This window comes from Mauremys reevesii, linkage group 8 (genome assembly GCF_016161935.1).
Source record: "Mauremys reevesii isolate NIE-2019 linkage group 8, ASM1616193v1, whole genome shotgun sequence".
Taxonomy (NCBI): domain Eukaryota; kingdom Metazoa; phylum Chordata; order Testudines; family Geoemydidae; genus Mauremys; species Mauremys reevesii.
Genome location: NC_052630.1, coordinates 30002215 through 30022359, shown reverse-complemented (window position 1 = coordinate 30022359; position 20145 = coordinate 30002215). Strand labels below are relative to the sequence as shown.

Genomic DNA, 20145 nt, shown 5'->3' with positions numbered 1-20145 from the left:
AGTCATGTTGGCCCCAGGATATTAGTGAGACAAGGTGGGTGAGCTAATATCTTGTATTGGAGCAACTTTCACCAACAAAAAAAGACAAGTTTTGAGCTTACACAGAACTATCAAAGAGCTCTGTGTAAGCTCAAAAGCTCGTCTCTTTCATCAAGAGAAGATATTACCTCACCTTGAGTTGTCTCTCAGAATATGTGCTAACTACTTATGCTAAACTATCTATTTGGTCTTGTATTTAGCTCTGACTCTCTTTCCCAGACCTGAAGAAGAGCTCTGTGTAAACTCAAAAGCTTGTCTGTCTCACCAACAGAAGTTTGTCCATTAAAAGATAATACCTCCCCCACCTTGTCTATATAGATGCAGGCACGAAAGAGAACAATGGCTTCAGATAGCTGCTCATCCACCACCACTTAAGGGATGATGCTAGAGCCATTTACTTTTATGTCAATGCATCTAGATCAATGCTTCCCAACCTGGGGGTTGTGGGATGGTTTTAAGGGGCTTGAAGTGCAGAGCTGGCATTAAGGGGTGGAAAGCAGGGCATTAGGGCTACAGGAGTCTGGAAAGGTTGAGAACCACTGCTTTAAAGGGGCCATGTCATTGAACAGAGGTTCACTGGCCTCAGGCCCCACTGCCCTTAAAGGGAAAGAACAAACTACTTCCAAGAAGGTCACATACCACACTTTGGGAATTTCTGCTCTGGAGTAAAGAGGGACCTGCCTATTGTGGTTTTAAAAATATTTTTTTTATTTTTTCCCTCTCTCACATGTTCTGCTCTGCTCCTACTGTGGTATTAAAACAATGATTTGCTTGGAGGAGACTGCCTGATCATTGTATATACTGTTCATCACAGACTCTCCAAGTCAAGAACTTCCAGGGCCAAATTCACCCTAACCTGCAGAGAAATCACAATCCAAGGTGCTATTCCACCCTCAGAAAGGCCTCAGAGAGACCAGAACAAGGATCAGAGGTACAGCAAGCCCTGTAGTCATGACAACATACATTATAAAACATGATCTTAGATACACAGAAACTACGTGCATTGTTGAATTAAACAAGAATAAACTGCACTACCTACACACTCAGTTTCACATGAATATACAGGACACAAAGTTCAATATTGATAAGTACAGAAACAAAAAGGACTTCTATTCCCTATAACTACATCCAATAACCAGTACAGGTTCCCTTAAAACAGAATCAAACACAAGACAAATCTCTGCACATTGCAAATAGGGAATTCTTGTGAATTACTGAGCATTTAACTTGAAGAAATATTCTCCAGCACTCCAAAAAGATAGAATGTAGCTTATGAACACGAACAACTGTAAAATACGCTGATTAAAATAAAATATGGAAATGAGATTTCTATATTCAATGACAAGGAGAGTATGAAATAAACAGCTGTTATTAATACAGATATTAACAATAACCATTAGCCAAACTGGCCATTTGCTTCAGTGACTACTGCATGAAGACACTGGAACAGAGCCACTGTGCTAATTAAGCAATAACGATTGAAGCACAAGGCATTTCCTGAGGATTAATGAATGGCTGGCCAGGAAATGAGGGAGAAGAGGAGAGCTGATGGCCTGAGGCAAGTTAGAAGGTCATTAAACCCTTGGCAGTCATTAATCCCCAGAAAATGCCTTATACCAAAGTCATTATTGTTATTAAATATTAAAATGCAAAAGTGGCTGTATGGATTTTGTTATGCGTGATCTGGTTTAATTTTGTACAAATAGCACATTTCTACAAAATAGCCAATGAGAATGAATTATGTTCCATTCAGCACGTGATATATAGTGCAAAACCATCAAAATATTGCGATATTACTGGGAAGAAGAGATATTATACACTTCGGTTTGGACCATGCTTGTCCAGAGTAATGTTTTGATGGACCACTTCTGGCAGTGTTAAACTAGCTTTTAAATTTAGATTCAAACACCTCCTGAATTTTGGGGAGGTCAAAATCCAGATCAGGATCTCATTTGCGTCTTGATCCTCTCTGTATATAAAACCAGAATAAGGAATGTATGACATTGCCACAGCTTTATCACTATACCATTTCTGTACATAACAGATGGCAACTCCATCCATTATGGAGGTGGGAGAAAAGGAAAGACAGTACAGAGAAGATAAAACAATGAGAAAGAAAGATTTTGAAAATAAATAATTTTCTACTACAGGTTAGGACCCAAATTTGTGATCTTTACATAAGCAAAACTCTCATTGACTTCATAACTCTGATTATTATAAACAACGTAACAAGGCCCAAATATTACAAAGGCATTAGATCATTCAGAGCTAGATTAAACAGTACCCACATCATGTGGCTTCTCAGGTACAAATCAGTGTGAATAACTGATTTCTCCTCTAGCACAAGTGCTGTGCTCTGCTGACAACTTAAAAAGCTCTATCTTTACTGCTCCCCTTTAAATATTTTTTTGTAAAAGAATAACTTTAAAACAGCCCAACTGCCTGCAAGCATAGCAGTTGGGTACGGGAATTGGTAATGCTACTGCAAGATTTGGCGTGAATGTGCAGCTAAAGATTATTTATGTACAAGAACGGAGATAAATAAAATCATTAACTGGTGGAAGATGGGAGATTTCAAAGCTGGACATTATAGTTTTACCTTTATTGCAGCAGAGATTTGGTGCATGTGTGTACCCAAGCACATGTATATGTGTATATATATGTGTGCATGTACATAAGAGTGTATGCATTGTGAGAGTGTGGGTATTGTGCACAAAGGGGCCATGATGCAAGCTTCTAGATGCTACCATAACACACAGAAATTTAGAACTAATGCAACCTTTTTTTCTCTGATGTTGGCCCTATGGAACAGAGTTTTTCTTTTTTCCCCCTGCAGTGAAGTAGAATCATAGAATATCATAGAATATCAGGGTTGAAAGGGACCTCAGGAAGTCATCTAGTCTAACCCCCTGCCCAAAGCAGGACCAATCCCCAACTAAATCATCCCAGCCAGGGCTTTGTCAAGCCTGACCTTAAAAACCTCTAAGGAAGGAGATTCCATCACCTCCCTAGGTAACCCATTCCAGTAATGTTATAAGTAATGTTATATAAAACTCTTCCTAATTTTTTTTTCGTTTTTGTTATGATCTATACAGAATGAAAGACTACAATTACATTAGCAAAAATTAACATCAGAGTGTACATCTCTGCACTAGCAGGGCACATCACGCAGCCGGTTTTCCTTTATCTATCATCCAACGGCGCCCAATAGCTGAGAAATATACTAACTTGGTGGAGAGAGTCAGCAGGGAATAAAAAGGACAACCAGCAAGGTATTTTGCCCTCAAAGATTAAACCTTCCTTTGTGAGCTATTGTGGGAATGACTTCCCAAATATATTCCTTTCCTGTGTCTCTTGAGCAGCGACTCTTATAGCCCCTCTCCTAGGGGAGACAAGTTTCACTCAACTTAACCTTTTGATGACAAAGGACCAAATAGTGTCCCTTGCACCCTGTGACACACCCTACTACACTCTCTCATCAGTTCTCAAAAGCTAAGCATTAAGCATGGGCAGTACTTAGGTGACACAGGAAGTCATGCTAAGGAGTCAGCAGATGGAACTCCAATCCAAGTTAGCACTACCTCCATCATGTTCTTAGGAGACACAGCTAAAGGTCTCATCTCACATGAGACATAAGAACAAGCCCTTTAACAATTAGGATCATTAAATATTTCATTTAATTTTTCACATGAGTAAAACTGGCTAGCCCTAGGTTCTATAGTTTACACTGTATAAGCCTTTATTCCTTATCCTGAATTAATAGATTACTTCTGGCTTTAGCAGACTGTATCACAGCATACCATCATGTAGTCTGCATATGCCATATTTTAACAGAATAAAAATTTAAAGCTCAGTTTAAAGTTTAGGTTGTTTGGATTTTAAACTGCTCACTGATTCAGGATTGTTTACTGCATATCTCAGGCCTTGGGCCAATGTATTTTTCTTCATTTGGTTGGGGTTTTTTGGTAGGGATTCACATTTAGGAGCAAGAAGGAAACATTTTTCTTGCAGGTTATTTTGGGTTGGGGGTGGGGGCGGAGAGGAAATGGGTAGCTTTCAAAAGCCACATAAAAGACTGGAAAATTCAGAAGAGAGAGGGTGGAGATAAATATGTGACCAAAGGCGCGTGATAAATTTATTTGATCACATGACACCACCACATGGCATGTGTATTCACACACATGCTCTATACAAGCTTACTTTTGAGAGTGAGAACTCACACCGATGTCAAGAAGCCATTATATTTATGCAAGTACATCATAATAACTGTTAATTAGAATGTCAAAATAGCTAAGGTTGAGACAATCTCTACAGCAGCATGATCATTGGAGTAAGGTTGCCACACTTCCCTTTTAATATTAGATCAGATATTATCTTCTGTCATATGTGTCATAAAACTAGCAAATGCATCTAATTCTATTTCTGTAATCTGGAATATTATTCTACAAGATGAACACATACACACTTAGCTCAAATAGAAGAAACACCATTTTAAAACTGCAACTGACTTTAATAATATCCTTCATTTCTATAGTACTTTTCTCTACTGATCTCAAAGAATCTGACCTAGGAGTCACCCAATAAAATTAATAGGCAGCAAACAGAAACAAATACTTCTTCACACAATCTACAAGCAGCCTGAGGAAACTGTTTCAAGAAACTGTTGTGAAGACTAACAGTATAACTGGTACACCTGGGGGAATTCTGTGCAAAAAAATTAAAAATTCTGCAACAAAAAATTAAAAATTCTGCTCACAATATTTTCAAATTCTTCAAAATTTATATATTTTTATTTGTCAAAATAACACAATATAATCACAGCGGTTTCAATTAGTTTTGGTCATTTATTTCAAAATACCTGCCAGCAAGTCTGTCTGTAACAATACACAATACAGACAACAAAAAAGATTCAGAAAATGTTTTTACATTAATAGATTCCTTATTAGACGTATTAATACAGAACTCTGAGTAATAATTAAACTACAATACAGAACTATATTCCCCCCATCCCACCCCTGAAGCAGTGCAAAGGCTGGGGAGAATCTGGGGTAATGGAGGAGCTGAAGGAGAGGGAAATAATTGCTGGGAAGGAACCTCGGTGTGAACTGAGGGTTGTTGGATATGGGTGGGAAAAGTATGGAACAGGATTTTTTTGGGGAGTGGGGAGGGACTGTTAGGGAGCTTCCCCCATGCAGACCCTGGCTGACTGTAGCATCTACCATTCAGTTAGGCACATGTGTCCCTCCACCTCCACTCAGACACCCACTCCCCCCATCTCCTTGTGGCCCTGCACACCCTCCTCTGTCCCCATGTCTCTGTGCTTCCACTCAGCCACCCTCTGTCCTTATGTGTCCCTGCACCCCATCCCAATCCCATGGGTCTCTGTGCCCCCACTCAGCCACTCCCCCATCCCTATGTGGCCCTGCACCCCTTTCCCATCACCATGTGGCCCTGCACCTCCCTCCTCTCTGTGGCCTGTGCCTCCACTCCCATTTAGCCCCTGTCCCAGTCTGTCCTCCCCCACTAGTCCTTATGAACACACCTGTGACCCCCCAACACCCCACACTGTCTGTCTCCCCATAGTCTCTGTCTCCTGACCCGGCCCTACAGGTGCTGTGAAGAAGGCAGGCTCTTTCTCTTCCCTAGCTGGCTGGGAGCTGCTGCTGTGATCTATCACCACAGCACCCTCTGGTGAGCAAAAGGTGGAACTGCAGCAACTTTTCAGTAGAAGCTTTTTTCTGCATAAAAAATTAAAAATATGCACATATGCAGTGGTGCAGAATTCCCCCAGGAGTAAACTGGGTTCAAAAAAGAATTAGATAAGTTAATGGAAAATAGGTTCATCATGGCTATTAGCCAATAATCAGGGATGCAGCCACATACTCTGGGTGTCCCTAAATACTTGACTGCTGAAAGCTGGGACTGGATGACAGGGGATATAACACTAGATAAATTGCCCTGTTCTGTTCACTCCCTCTGAAGCATCTGACACCGTCCACTGTTGGAAGACAGGACACTGGGCTAGATGGACCATTGGTTTGACCCCATCTGGCCATTCTTATGTTCTTTTCTTATTTTACAAACATCTGACCTCACAATTTTATATAAGTATTATTTTCCCCCATTTTATAGATGGGGAAGCTCAGACAGAGAATATGAATGGTGAAGATGGAGAGCTCTCCTGTTTTCAAGTATAATTCACAGTCGCAGAATTTGTACCTGGATTCCAGACATTTTCTTGTCAAACCACCTGATTACAGGCATAAATCAGATAGCTCAAGTATTCTGATCTTTGCCCTCAGTTTGAGAGTGAAGACTGTGTCCACAAAAGGGAGACTGAGCTCCGGCCCTTTTAAAAATTAGCCCTTGAAGGACCCTGAGGAAGTAACTTATTCAATCTTCTACTGGCTTGTTAACAGAACCCAGGAATCATGGCTCACATTCAAATAGGTTTAGCCTGGTAAGTACTTATAAAAATGAAGTTTTAAAATGTAATCCATTTTAACAGAGCTTAAATTTCCTTTATCAAAACATTAACAGTAGCATTCTATTTTAATTATTTTCAAATGGCTTTTCTACAACAAACATGAGTATTTTGACAATTTGAACAGAAAGTACTATCCCAATGTGGTTTAAGATATTAAATTCCAAAATAAAGGTTCAGAACAGCTCTCCCTTAACGTGTCCAGAACTGTTTTTTTTCCAGTAGCTTTAACATGAACAATCTGCAAAGCAAATAGATTCAGCCCTGGCAGCTTGAGTGAAACCAAATTTTAAAACCGTCATTGGTCTAGAACTGACAAAAGCCAAGCCTGGCCTTCAGTTTTGTAACGTTCATTACTTGTTTCATCTGAATCTGAATACTGTGGGGGAAAGAAAAGGAAAATGTTATTTTTGTGATAAATTATTGTCACAACTAATATAGTGGCTGTGGTAAATTTTCTGCCAAGCTTGGAATGTTGTGGATTCCAGGCAGATACCATAGCCCAGTGGTCAAAGTGTAGCTGAGAAAGTGTTAATAGTGTGAAGTAAACGTTTTTGATAATAGTTGGCAATTTATTTCATGGCTGCAGAAAAAGGGTTTTTCCCAAGGTTATAATACTTCTGTGCATACTAAACTGATATCTCTATTTATAACAGATACATTGTTTTCTGCTTATGATTGCACTATTGTCCTAACAATTTTTCAGCAAGGTAAGGCTTACTGTAGAACCAAAATGTTTATATGTATTTTATGAGACTGGAAAGAAAAGAGATAAAATGTAGCTCAATAGAACAGACAGATGTAAGCAAATTTATTGGAAGAGAGACTTATGTGTATATGAGGCGTACTTTATTCATAAATACAAATCATATACTTCACAGGAGAGAAATTTCACAAGCCTACAAAAGGCTCCACTTGCAGCATTTAACTTGATCCACTATCACCCTCTCTGGTGGATCCCAGGCTAAATACATATGCACACAACTATATTTTAGAGTTGCAAAATAGAGTTCCAGAATTAGATTTGAACCCTAACTTGCTCTAAGTTGAAGAGCTTTCATGTGCTTTTTCCAGCTTCCGGCCATTGCAAACATAATGAGCTCAAGCAGCCAATTTCAGATCCGGAACTGGATTTCTCCAAAGTCTTTGGAGGTCCATATCTGCAATTTCAGGTTCAGATCCATACCTAGCATAAATGTGCAATCCTGATCACACCACCAAAGGAAATAAAACTGTTTTATTGAAGAAATATTCTGTAAATACATTTGGTTGTGTTCAGATATTTCACGGTAGATAAATATCTATGTGTTTCACAATGTTGAAATGTCATCTTTCAGTTTCCCATTTAAGACATCCCACTAAAATGGTCACATGAGTACTGCAGATGAAAAATATTTAGAGACAGCAGGAAGAAATAATAGAATTCAACAGACTTTTCAATGGTATTCAACAGTGTTCAATTGCAACTGTTGTCTTTTTATTTTCAGAAAACACTTGTCTGCTATTCTGCCAATGCTGACTATCTGGTCTGGACCACTCTCCTGGGGCCAAAGTGTTTACAGATCTCATCTGAATGATACAGTCCTTCAGACATGCTCAGTCTTGTACTTGCATGAATTAGAGCAAGGACAATACATCAATTACTGAATCTTGTTTGATGCTATACATTTGCTTGGTCACAAGCCACTGGCTTTGTTTGGCTATTCGAGGAGATTAGTTTCAGCTGCTAAAGTAAAAAGATGGGACAAGAAGAAAAAACAACACCACTGCAGGAAGAATTTCTGTTTGACATTAATGGGTATATTCCTACAGCAAAGATATGCATCAGGAAAGCAATTGCCCAAGACAGTTATTATGCATGTTATTTACATTCTATGCAAATAAGAAATATTTAAGTGGTCCACAATTCAAAACTTGACTCTCTTGCAGAGGGTTAACTGTTACCTAAGTAGGCATTAGAAAAGGCGGTTGACTAGTTTATCTTTGCAATAGTTAACAGTTAACATACCTTGACTACTGTCATTTATATTTTTGTTGTAAGAGAAACCAAGATTAGTTTCAGAATGTAAACGTTAAGAATTCCAAATTCTCTCTCAGTTAATGCTCTCCTTTGATTGGATATTTAAATTATTTAGTTTATCTTGGTGATTGGTCTAACTAGTAATTTTCTCTGTAACAAAATAATATTGGTAAATGTGGGGAAAAAATTGAAAAAAATATCTCAAAACAGAATAGATTACCTAGAAATATAAATAAAAACCAACAGAATGAAAAGAATTAGTTTCCTAATCAACAGTTAAAGTCTTCATTTTCATCTGGGGCATAACCACCAGATGCTGTTAGAATGGCCTAATGAAATGGGTCGCAGAGAAACTTATTACTTGCAGGCCTCAAACTGTGATTCAATGGCCCAGCAAAACAAGAAAATGCGCCCTGTATTACTCAAACGGAATAGCCTGGATTCAGTTGATTTTATGAGGCAGCCACACCACCGTAGGAGCAAATCTCAGCAAGTCCGATTCAAAGATGATGGTACAAACAAGAAGCCTATTGGTGTCACTGAAATGGACACTAAACCTGCCAAAGACACAACGCTCATGATTGAAAAGGCACAAATATCTAGGCACCATAACCTGCCAAACTATTCTCTCTCTTTCCCAAGGGCTCAGAAGGGGCATCGGAATATTGCTATTCAAACTTCTCCCAGCCTTAGGAAGCACTTTCCAGTTTTTAAAAAGAAAAAACTGACAACAAGTAAGTCTTTAATGGAAATGCCAACCGAGCCTGAATGCTCTGTCCAAGTCAATGGCAATCTTTCTGAACAAGACATGTCTTTGGACCTCTCTTACTTAAGAATAACTAAACATTTGGAAGATGGATCTAGAAGAGCCAAGACATCCAATCAGTTATTTCAAAGAGAGTGTAAAGCACAAAGCAATGGGCCTATCCACTCAGACTCAGATACTTCCGCAATACTGGAAAAGGCAACTGTTTATAGACAGGTGCCTGAATACATACATCTGACTTCTCCACAGGACAACAGTGCTTCTGTATATGCTTCAGACATGTCCATGGATTTAAATGATTCAGGACGTTCTCCTACTACTATGAGCCAATCCAATGAAAACTGTACACTGCCATCCAAATCAGGAAAATCTCCTGCCTGCTTAAACAATACCAGGAACTGCAATGAAATTAATCCTCATTATGACTCTTGTGAAGAAAAAAGTGTTTTGGAGTTACCTGAATCCACTAAAGACACTAGCACTAATGAAAACACTCCATTATCACCTCTGTCGAATCAGAGTTCATCACACTGCTTTCTCAGAGATCATCAACAGCTAACAGAGCCTGAAACAGATTCTGACTGCATGGTGCTGACTAATGATAATCATGGAATAACGTCATTGACCAGCAGTAATGAGTCAAAATCTATTCCCTCGTGTCACACTGAAACGGATAAAACTTCTACACGGTCATCTGTTCCAGAGTATAGCAATTATTTAGAAGACTTTCACATAAAGTCCCATCTTCCAGGGAATGAAATTAAACCAGAAACCAACAAAGAGATTAGAGACATTAATCAAATTCACTTGGCACATGGTGAACTATGTGCCCTACAAGGCAGGCTGCAGTCCATAGAGGAATCTTTGCACTCAAACCAGGAGAAGATTAAAGTCCTTTTGAATGTAATTCAAGACCTGGAAAAAGCCAGAGCCCTCAGTGAAGGGTATGGTGTACTTTAATATTAAAAAACTATTTTGTTAAGTAATTTATCAAAAAGTCAGACATGGCTGTTTACTTTCTTTTAATCTTTGTTACTGAAAATCTTCCTTTGAAATATTTAAAAAATGTTTGCAAAATTATAGTTTCTCTGTTTTATAGACTGGAGCCACTACAGAGCAAGCAAATGTCTTTACATTTTGGCATTAGTTAGCACTGAGCTTACAAAACATCGGCTCAATTAGGGCTTATCTATGTTGTCCACCATCATATTTTGGTTCAGATCCATGGTGTCAGAAAGTAGACATCACGTGGCCTATGAGTTGCTGGTTTCAATCCAGTTACAAGGGGGCAAGTTGCTATGTGACAACAAACAAAAACAAAAACACAAAAGAAAAGCTCATGGTTACAGATGGCACTAATTGACAGGACATATGAAAAAACATGGACACTGAGTGCCCCTCTCACTGCTTAGGGTGGTATCTTAAGAACAGAAATAAGGCACACTATCAGGGCAGCGTGAAGAAGTTTGCACTTCCACCACCTGTGCTGTAAATATTCTGCAGGTTAGCTGGGACCTTCATTCTCTCTGGCTGCAAATTTTGACCCATGTACGTACTCTATACACACAACATTAAAATCATTAACTAGAACATGTTCGAAGAAATGGCAGCAGAAGTTTTAGAATTATTGCTTTCCCTTCTGTTATTACCAGTACTGAAAGTAAAAGTCCATGATCCACATTAATGCTTTATATGTTACCAGTCCAGTCACCAGCTCTGTCTTGCAACCATTACTCATGTGATTTAGAAATGCAAATTGTGCATTAGATTTCAGACTTCAATGGGACAAGTCTGCAACTGCAACACATGAGTAACAGTGTCAGGATCAGGCACCTTATTATTAAAAATATCAAACTAACATGTGCGAGACATTTATATACCGTTTTACAGGGTTCAGAATGTCACCACGTTTAAACCACTCACTCAGATTTGGATCATATTTGCTGAGAATACATTTCAGAACTCTTTTTGAAACTAACACAATAGTTAGAGATGGTTTCTAGCTTTTAAGAATATGTTGCACATAATTAGTCAATCCCTTGTGCATTTAAAAGAAGATTAAGGATGTCTTTTTTTAAAAAAAGCTACATGCAATAGCACTTGCAAAAACGTATTTAACTGCACACATACTTTGCTTTCATAATTAGCAATAACAAAATGCAAATAAGAAAATTGCACATTTTTGAACTCAGGCCATATACATTAGTAGTATTTAATCCTTATCACTGGCACTTCCTTTCACATTTGCAGAAGGTCCTCAGGCAGCAGGAACAGCATGGCTGTAGTGCAAAAGAAGATGCGCAGGGCCTGGGCTCATGATTTGAGGGCCTGAGTCTTTACAGAAAGATGCAGGGAGTGAACAAGAGAGGTGCATGTTGTAGCTGGATGACCTACTGCCAAAGAGATCCTTCTAGGGCTGTGGAGATAGCTCAGGGCATGTAGTGGTGAAACCTTCAGAGAGTAGTTCTGCTAATTTTCTGGAACCTCTGAGGAGGAAGATATCTTCCCCAATAAACACAACAAAAATAGAGTCTGCCCTCCTTTGACAAAAGCCTTGTTGATGATTATGTATCTGAGTATTCCAGAAGGGTGCAGCATTGTAAAGTGAAATGCAGACCATTCTGCAACATTTGTTCTTCATTTTTATTCTGTTACCACATTGTTGGAAACTGAATTACTGCAAAGCTCCTCAGCTGGCTCTGTTTCAGCCTCGGTGACAGGCTTCAATCTATCTTTCTAGAATCATTTGGTGACTGTGTTGACTATAGTAGTAAAACTGTGTAATAATTATCCCCATTGCTTTTGTGAGTAGCACCACTACCGCTATTGAAAAGAACAGACTGAGATTAGTTCTCAGAAAAGCAATCAGAGAATCATTTTGGGCATAATCATACACTTTTTATGCAGATAAAGCTGCCATTGACTTCAATGGATTGGACACCTGGGATGGAAGGAACCACCCAGTACGTACCTCTACAGCATGACTAAATTACTGCAGTTGTCCCCAACTCATTCTTGACAGATGACTGTCAAGCCTAGCCTTGAATATCTCCAGTGACAGCAATTCTGCAACCTGCCTGGTCAGCTTGTTCGTTTTGTCAACTTTCATAGTAGCTACAAAGAGAAGTGTTTGTTTTCTTAAATTAATTTTCAAATACACAAAGAACTCTCTAGCAGGTAGGGGCTGAAATAGGATAAAAATAACTTGTTTTTTGACACAGCCACTGATGTCAGTCTGCCTTTGTGGCACTATTCAATGAGAATGTTTAGCTGCCTTGCTTTTCTGTTCAAAGGAAGGGATAAAAGAAAATAAAAGAATGGAAAAGTAGAAAGCAAAGAAAAAAAAGGATTATATTTTGATGTACAGAAGCACGGCAAATGGTTCAAATGTGTTCCAATCAAAAAGTGTTCTTATAATTTAAGTGTTCTTGTAAAGATATTCTTATAAGAGATAGCTGTGCAAAATCACCTGCTTTCCAGAGAATCCCCTGAACACAATATTGGCACCACAGTTTAAATGAGTTTAAGGGCAGAGGTTCAGGATGATAAATGTATGTGCTTTGGTTGATTTTAAACCAGATTCTTAGCAACAAATTTCAGTGTTAAATTTGTGATTAGGATACTTAAAATGCCTGTAAAGAGGGGTTAGGTTTATTATAAGAGTTCTAACTTTTCAGCTCACAACATTTTTATATAAATTACAGCAGCTATTGTCTATTGCAGGCGCAACTTCTACCGCACTGGCCAAGACCTCAACAACTGCAGCACTTGCCAGAACACTGCATGTATCATTTACAGGTACCACCTGCTACTTGGTATAGTATGCATAGATCTCATCAGGCTACAATACAATTTCCCTCGCACCTATAGTTCTACTGTTGTAAATGATGAATAAAGAGTGGAAAGTTATTTTGTGTTCTTTTAAGGCATAGAAAGAAAGTTCTCAAGACTGGCATTATTTCAAAAGGTTTGGCACTTTTAAGAAAATTAAACTAGAAACGTCCATTGACATGATATTGCCACGTTTTCACTAGTATGCTTTGAAATTATTTGAAGCAGTCTCTGCTGATTGGTATTTCCTTTGGGTATTTCTGTAATGAAGTTAGATCTCAGAAAAGGTGAAGAATCAATCCTCCTCCAGACTCAAGTTAGTTATAGCTGCAATTCACGTAAAAAGTAGACAAGCACAGATCACAAGTGAGCTCACATTTCAATTCAAGAAACAATTTTCTTAGTGAGACTGCCATTTCATTTAGCTAAAGTTGCTATAGCCAAGCAACTTTGCAGTGTGTTCTGGAAGCTATACATGTACATGAATAAAACATGCAGGGTCATAAAAGATATCCCACCAACAGAGTGGGAACCTCTCTCGGTGCCTGGGAACTGAAGACACATTATTTATATATGTGTATTACCATAGCACTTAGGAGTCCTAGTTATGGGCCAGGACCCCATTGTGTTAGGTATTGTATAAACACAGAACAAAAAAAAAGATACCTCCTGACCCAAAGAGCTTCTAATCTAAGTCTAAGAAAAGAGACAACAGATGAGTACAGACAGATATGTGGCAGAGTACAGAGAAACAATGAGACAATATTGGTCATCACGATAGACAGTGCAATCAGCGCAGCAGCTGCCTAACCATTGTCAAGTTGTTTTTGTATGCATCACAGCAAAGAAGAGTTTTAAGAAGGAATCCGAAGGAAAATAACTAGGTACTTTTACAGATGTTTATGAGGAGCTCCTTCCAAGCATCAGGTGCAGCTTGGGAGAATTCAAAAAGACACTTGTTTGAAAAATAAACAAGTGGACTATGAAGGCTGCCATCATTGGCTGATCAAAGATGGGAGTAGTCATCTCAATAGTGAATGAGAGAAAACAGGTCATGAAGTCCCTTGAAAGAGAAGGCAAGCAGCTTATGTTTGATGCAACAGAGAAGGGGGAACCAGCAAAGGGATTCAAAGAACGGGGGGACATGGTCAAAATGACAGTCTAAGAGAATTATCTTTTCAGCACTATCCTTAATGGATATGACTGGGGGAAGATTGCATTTGTCTAGGCCAGGCAAAAAGATATTGCAATAATAGAGATGAGAGTCTGCATGACAGTTTTAGCTGTGTGGATGGATAGGAAAGGCGTTGTCTTAGAGACATTATGCAGAAAGAGTTGGCAAGACTTAGACATAGCTTGGATGTGAGGACCTACAGAGAGGTCCAAATCAAAGGTGACACCCAGATTATGGGCCTGAGTGACAGGCAGGATGATTGTGTTGTCTACGGTGGCTGAGAAAGGAGGTGGAGGGAGCGGGAGAGAAGAGCTCTGTTTTAGCTCTGTTAGACTTGAGCTGACAGCTAGAAATCCATGAGGAGATGGCAAGGAGGCAGACCAAGTTTTTAGTTCGATCAGAGAGACAGGTCTGGAACAGAGAAGTAGATCTGTCAGTCCTCAGCACAGAGATGGTAGTTGAATTTGCATTTACAGATGAGATTATCCACAGAGAAGGTGTAGAGGGAGAAAGGGGACCAAGGACAGAGCCCTGTGGAACACACACAAAAAGTTGTGGGGGATGATGAGGATCTTCTAAGGGACAGGCTGAAGGAGCAATTAGAGAGATAAGAGGAGAACCAGGAGAGGTCAATCACAGAAGCAAAGGGAAAACAAGATTTCAAGCAAGGGAACAATCTATGGTGTTGAACGCAGCTGACAGGTCAAGGAAGATGAGGATATGGTATTGGATCTGACTTTTGTTAGAAAGTGGGGGGAAGATCATGTTGTATTTTGCCAATTTTCTCTTGGAAGAAATTGGTGAGATTCTATGCAGAAAGAGGAGTGGAGCCAGGAGGAGGGGAGGATTGGAGGAGCAAGTCAATGATTGCAAAAAGGCAGCTAGAACTGCCAGTGTGGAATGCAAAATTAACTCCCTTAGTGCAGCAAGATTAGCATTAAACATGCCTATCAAACTCGGACAGTGTTACTACAATGTATAGCCAATGACTAGGCTCCTAGTTCTAAAGGGATAGGTGGAATTTAAATAATGCACCAAATATTGTGATTTCTTTGGTATATCAGTATAGAATTTGACAAGGGTTGCAGTTTTTGTGTAAAATTGCTGGGGTGGGGGGAAATTGGAGAGAGCATGTGTGTTCAAAACCAGAAGTTTGGGATGTGTTGGGAGGGTGTTCTTTGGTTATTTTTTTTAACTTCAATAAGAATTGAAATGAAAGGCAGTCTGGTATAGTTTGTGTTACTATTTGTATATTTAATTGAATAAAATTCTGGTTTTGTTTGTTTTTCCAGTTATTTTCTACTGTTTCAGAAATGTCATGCTGCAGGATTTAGTCCTGGAATTATTTGGCAGTTTTAAAGATAGAGGCTTTTGTCATTGACAAGGGTAGGTTGCTCCTGGGGTGTGGTTTTATTGTGAAGTGCAAGTTTGGCAATGGGTTTCAGCAGCTGAGATGACAGAAAAAGGTTTCATCAACTGAGGACTGGGTGTTGGAAGATGTAAGGAAAGATTCAAATAATTTGTCAATATGGGATGATATTTTTCCTTTCTCCCCAAAATTTTGGGATGTTTTTCTTATCTCCATTTCTTTACAGACCATAGTGGCCTTACTCTAAGCTCGCACACATATCTAACACAACCATCATAGAGCAATGGGCCCAAAGCACACTCTCCCATTTGCTAAGTCACAAAAAATACTTGTCATGCCCACTCAATGAGCAGCCCACCAATGGGTTTCAATCATGTTTTCCTAGACAGATCTCTCATCTTGTTCATAAAGCCCAAGTAGATCCCCAAAACAGTAAAATGTCAACAAATCAGCCATACACTGCAAGAGAAAGTGAAATAAGATTTGTGTCTATATTGTCTTTAACTATTGAAAGCTACTTTTGAGCTATTCATAACTCTTCATATAAAAGTAAAAGGCAGGTTGGGCCCATAACCACTCGGACAGAAAGAAACTGAGGGAACAAGGTATTTATACTCCAATTGTGTGGAATGTAGAGTTCAAGGGATTTGTTCACATACCTTACCTCCCAACTCAAAAAGGTTCTCTGGCTGCCTGATTAGTCATGTGGTTCATACAATTCTGTCCTCTGAGGTGGTAACTCTAAGGCATGGAGTAAGATCTCCATTGGCATGCACATGGAGCAACATATGTGATCCCTCTGTGCACCAAGAGGTAACAATAGGCATAAGAATTATTAGTCACATGGTACACAGTATACAGCCTACATTATCTAAAGGTCTCTAGGGAAACAAAACTTTGGGAAGATGATACTTTGTCAAGTCAGTGACCTAGATTACCAACTCAGTTATAAACATGTCAGCTCCTTGTTTCAATTTATCCTGGTTTCTGTTTGTCTACGCTTAAGTCATGTTGACATAGCTGTGTCAGGGGTGTGGAAAAAACAGCCAGCCAGTGTAGATGCAGCTATGTTGACCGAAGTAGGCTTCTGTCGATGTAGCTCATGTTGTTTGGAGAGGTTGTGTTCTTACATTGACAGAAAAACTCCTTCTGTCATGGTAAGCGGCGTATCAATTAGGAGGTCTATGCCAACGTAGCTATGCCAGCACAGGCTCCACAGCGTAGACAAAACCTATGTTACAGTTATATGCAGGATGAGTTTGCCACATTATCTACAATATACCTTTAAAAAAAGAAAGCTGACACATACATTTCTCACCGAACTCTGTGCTTTCTGGTTCTAAATAAGAAAACGTATTCATCTTGTTCATTTTTAAGTCTTCCTTCAGCATAAAATGCATGCCACTATACAAATTTCTTCTCATATTTTGAGTATAATTAACAAAACTTTCAGCAATCTATAACCTTACTGTGCTGATTATTTATTAACATTTGTCTTTGAAATCCTCCATATGAAACTGAGGTTTTATTCATATTTTTCCTCATTGTTATTCAAAACTACACTACTGCCTGCTACCTACATTCCAATGTTCAAATAATTAGGAGAGGAAGGCAATTATTTTGATGAAAGAGAAGAAAGATTAAAACAACATTACATAACAGCAATGGTACTGATGAGAACTGTCATTTTACATTTCAAATTATAGTAAGGCATATATGGTATACTTGTAAACAGGTCTAATAAGCGAATGAAGAAGGGATAAGAGACTTCCTTGTGCTTAGTTAAGCAATCAGCTGCATTGTGATAAATCGCTATGGTGAATTTCACACTGAACACAGTGTGCAGAAATGTGACTGATTATATGTCTCTGTACTCATGTGTTGCAATCACTAAACCAGTATTACAAGCTTATTACTCAATTATTCTTAGGAGGCTATACAAGGTAAGGTAAACATAATATTTTAGTAAAAATTGCATGTCCTAGAGAGTGTATCAAAAATATGTTTAAGAGTAGAAGATATTCTGTGTGTATTACACACACACAAGCTAGGCTACAGGTAAGGACCTACTTCCATTAAGACTCTCAGCTCAGTTCCTCCCCAGTGTCGATCTTCTATTGGCCTCTTAATGTTTCCGGTAAATGTCCTTTATTCTTGTCTGAGTAAAATCTTGATACCACAGACCACACCTTTCCTGCACATCCTGCCTGGGGTAAGCTGCCTGAGTGGCTTTGTTCTTCTCTTTCTGAGAGATGTCCGTGGATGATGTTGAGCTCTTGCTCATTTTCCCTAGGGCTCTCTCATGGGTGGTACCTTGGGAGTGGGGTTCTATTTGGTCACTTTTGCTTAAAAAGGATGTAAGGTCACTGTGGGATAAAGTTAAAATCTCAATATCCAGGTGACTATCACATCTCTGATTTTGGCTGGACTCAATGGTGCAGACTCTCTACTTTCCCAGGTCCTGGTCAAGATACCAGAAAAGTATGGGGTAGCTATAGCTCAAATCAGGCAAAATCAAAGTGATGTGAATAATTACAGGGAAATAACTTGATAAAAGGGAGAGGTTGCTGTTTACCCCAAATATTAAAGGGGTTCACCCACACTTAGTCAAAGCAGGATGATGGGCACATGGTTAAGATACTGGACCCAACAGTCTAATAACCAAAACCAAAGCCATATGCAAGTCTATTTCAGATACCAGCTCTCTTTCCCCAGTCCTCTCCCTAAATAAACGAGGTGAGGGGATGAGTATTTATGTTATGGACAGGGTTCTCTCCCCCGCATATTTGTTAACATGCTATGAAGCATTTTCTAATTTTGTAGGTACGCTCAGTGACTGTTGCATTGGGTGCACTTTATAATCTGAAATTAAACAAACAATTAGGAAAATATGAATATTTGAAACCTGCTATTTCCCCCCCATAGTTCTTACATAGCTAAGCCTTCCTTAATCACTTTATTTTTAATTAAATTATGACTTCAGTGACATCAAATGCTAATCAGGAAGCCAACAAACTACCTGAACAAATAAATGCCTTACATTAATCCAAAATAGATTGAAAGTTTTATAATTTGCTTATCAAATCTTAACAGAAAGCGTTCTCTGATATGAAACAGCCAAGATCAAACTTATCTTGTTCAGTCACCTTCTTGCTAAAGTCCCATTGTATTCAACTGAGAAATTAACATACTAAATGAAAAAAAGTACCTTACCAACTTCCACCAGCAAAATTGTTTTCTATGAGATACCTTAGGACTGCATTACCTGCAGGCAGTAACATGTCTTAGGTATCTCCACCACACAGTAAGATTGCCTTTATTTGTACCATCACAATCAACCCTAAAGGTGATATATGTTGAGAGGCCATCATAATTAACCTTGGGTTTTAAGAGAAAATAGATAATACAGAGCCACTCTTGAGAGGTGCTCAGAGCCTCAACTCCTACTGAAATTGCAACTCAGCCTCTGACCTTGCTCAAACTCCCTCCCCCGATGGGCCTAATTCAAGGATTTTAAGAATTAATACTGGCCACTCCGGGCTGGTAGTAAACTCCCAAGGTCACAGCTTCTCTCTGACCACAGAAGGGTAGATGCTGCCACCACCCAAATGCAACCCCCCCCCCACACACACTTTTGAGAACCCAGGAAAGAACACTTGGGAATTCCTTCCTGTGGGGTACCCTCAAGCCCTTTCATCCCCCTTTCCCGGGAACAGCTGAGAAAAAAACAAAGGAAATTAGCTGTTGCCACCAGCTAATTAAACAACATGCACAAACCTCTTAGGGACACAAAAATCCAATCCTGTTCTTAAAAAAGGTAAATTTTATTAAACCCAAAAAGAAAGGAAATACATTTGGAACTTAGGCTTTTTGCTAGATCTTAAAAGAAACAATTACAAAAATTAAGTATCAAGATAGCTCTCTTGAGGTTCAGCTTAAAGGTTACAAGCAAAACAAAAGCATCTGGGGTTAGCACAGAGGAATCCACAAGCCAATAAAAAATAAAATAACCCTAATCGTGTCTTCCTAGACATTCCCTAATCTACTTACATTTCTGGGGTTTTAGATAAGCAATCTTTAGGTATGAGCCAATGGTTTTTCATACCTGGCTTAAAGCTTCTCACTGCATAACTGCTCCCTGTCCAGAGAACACCACCACATAGACAAAGGGAAGTTTTTTCCCCAATTTTAAAAAGTTCTAGCCCTCCCACTGGCTCTTTTGGTCAGGTGCCCACTCCTTTCCTTTTACCTGTGGGCTTGTTAACCCTTTCCAGGTAAAGCTAGTAGAGAACAACCACCAAGAGGGATTCCATAGCCTACTGGCTGGCAGGGTGTCCACAAAAGGGAGCGATCCCCCCTCTCATTTATCACAGACCCAATGACAGAAATCAGAAATTAAAGAAGCAAAGAGAAAATGTAGCATAACTAGTCCAAGTAACAACTTGAAAAGAGTATACAGAAG

The 20145-nt window shown here is 39.1% G+C and overlaps 2 protein-coding genes across 8 annotated transcripts in view; one reads left to right on the top strand and one right to left on the bottom strand.

Moving 5' to 3' along the window:
• Positions 1–20145, bottom strand: part of DOCK2 (dedicator of cytokinesis 2) — a 509152-nt gene that overhangs the window by 221679 nt on the left and 267328 nt on the right. The gene's annotated exons all lie outside the window — the stretch shown is intronic.
• INSYN2B (inhibitory synaptic factor family member 2B) overlaps positions 8782–20145 on the top strand; it is a 34357-nt gene continuing 22993 nt past the window's right edge. Inside the window, exons 1-2 of one of the 2 annotated variants that reach the window (XM_039483825.1) lie at positions 8782–10253; positions 13033–13107. In XM_039483825.1, coding sequence (XP_039339759.1) covers positions 8857–10253; positions 13033–13107 — 1472 coding nt within the window. In that variant the 5' untranslated portion in view covers positions 8782–8856. The remainder of the gene's footprint in view (positions 10254–13032; positions 13108–20145) is intronic. The other variant, XM_039483826.1, reaches the window with a different exon arrangement.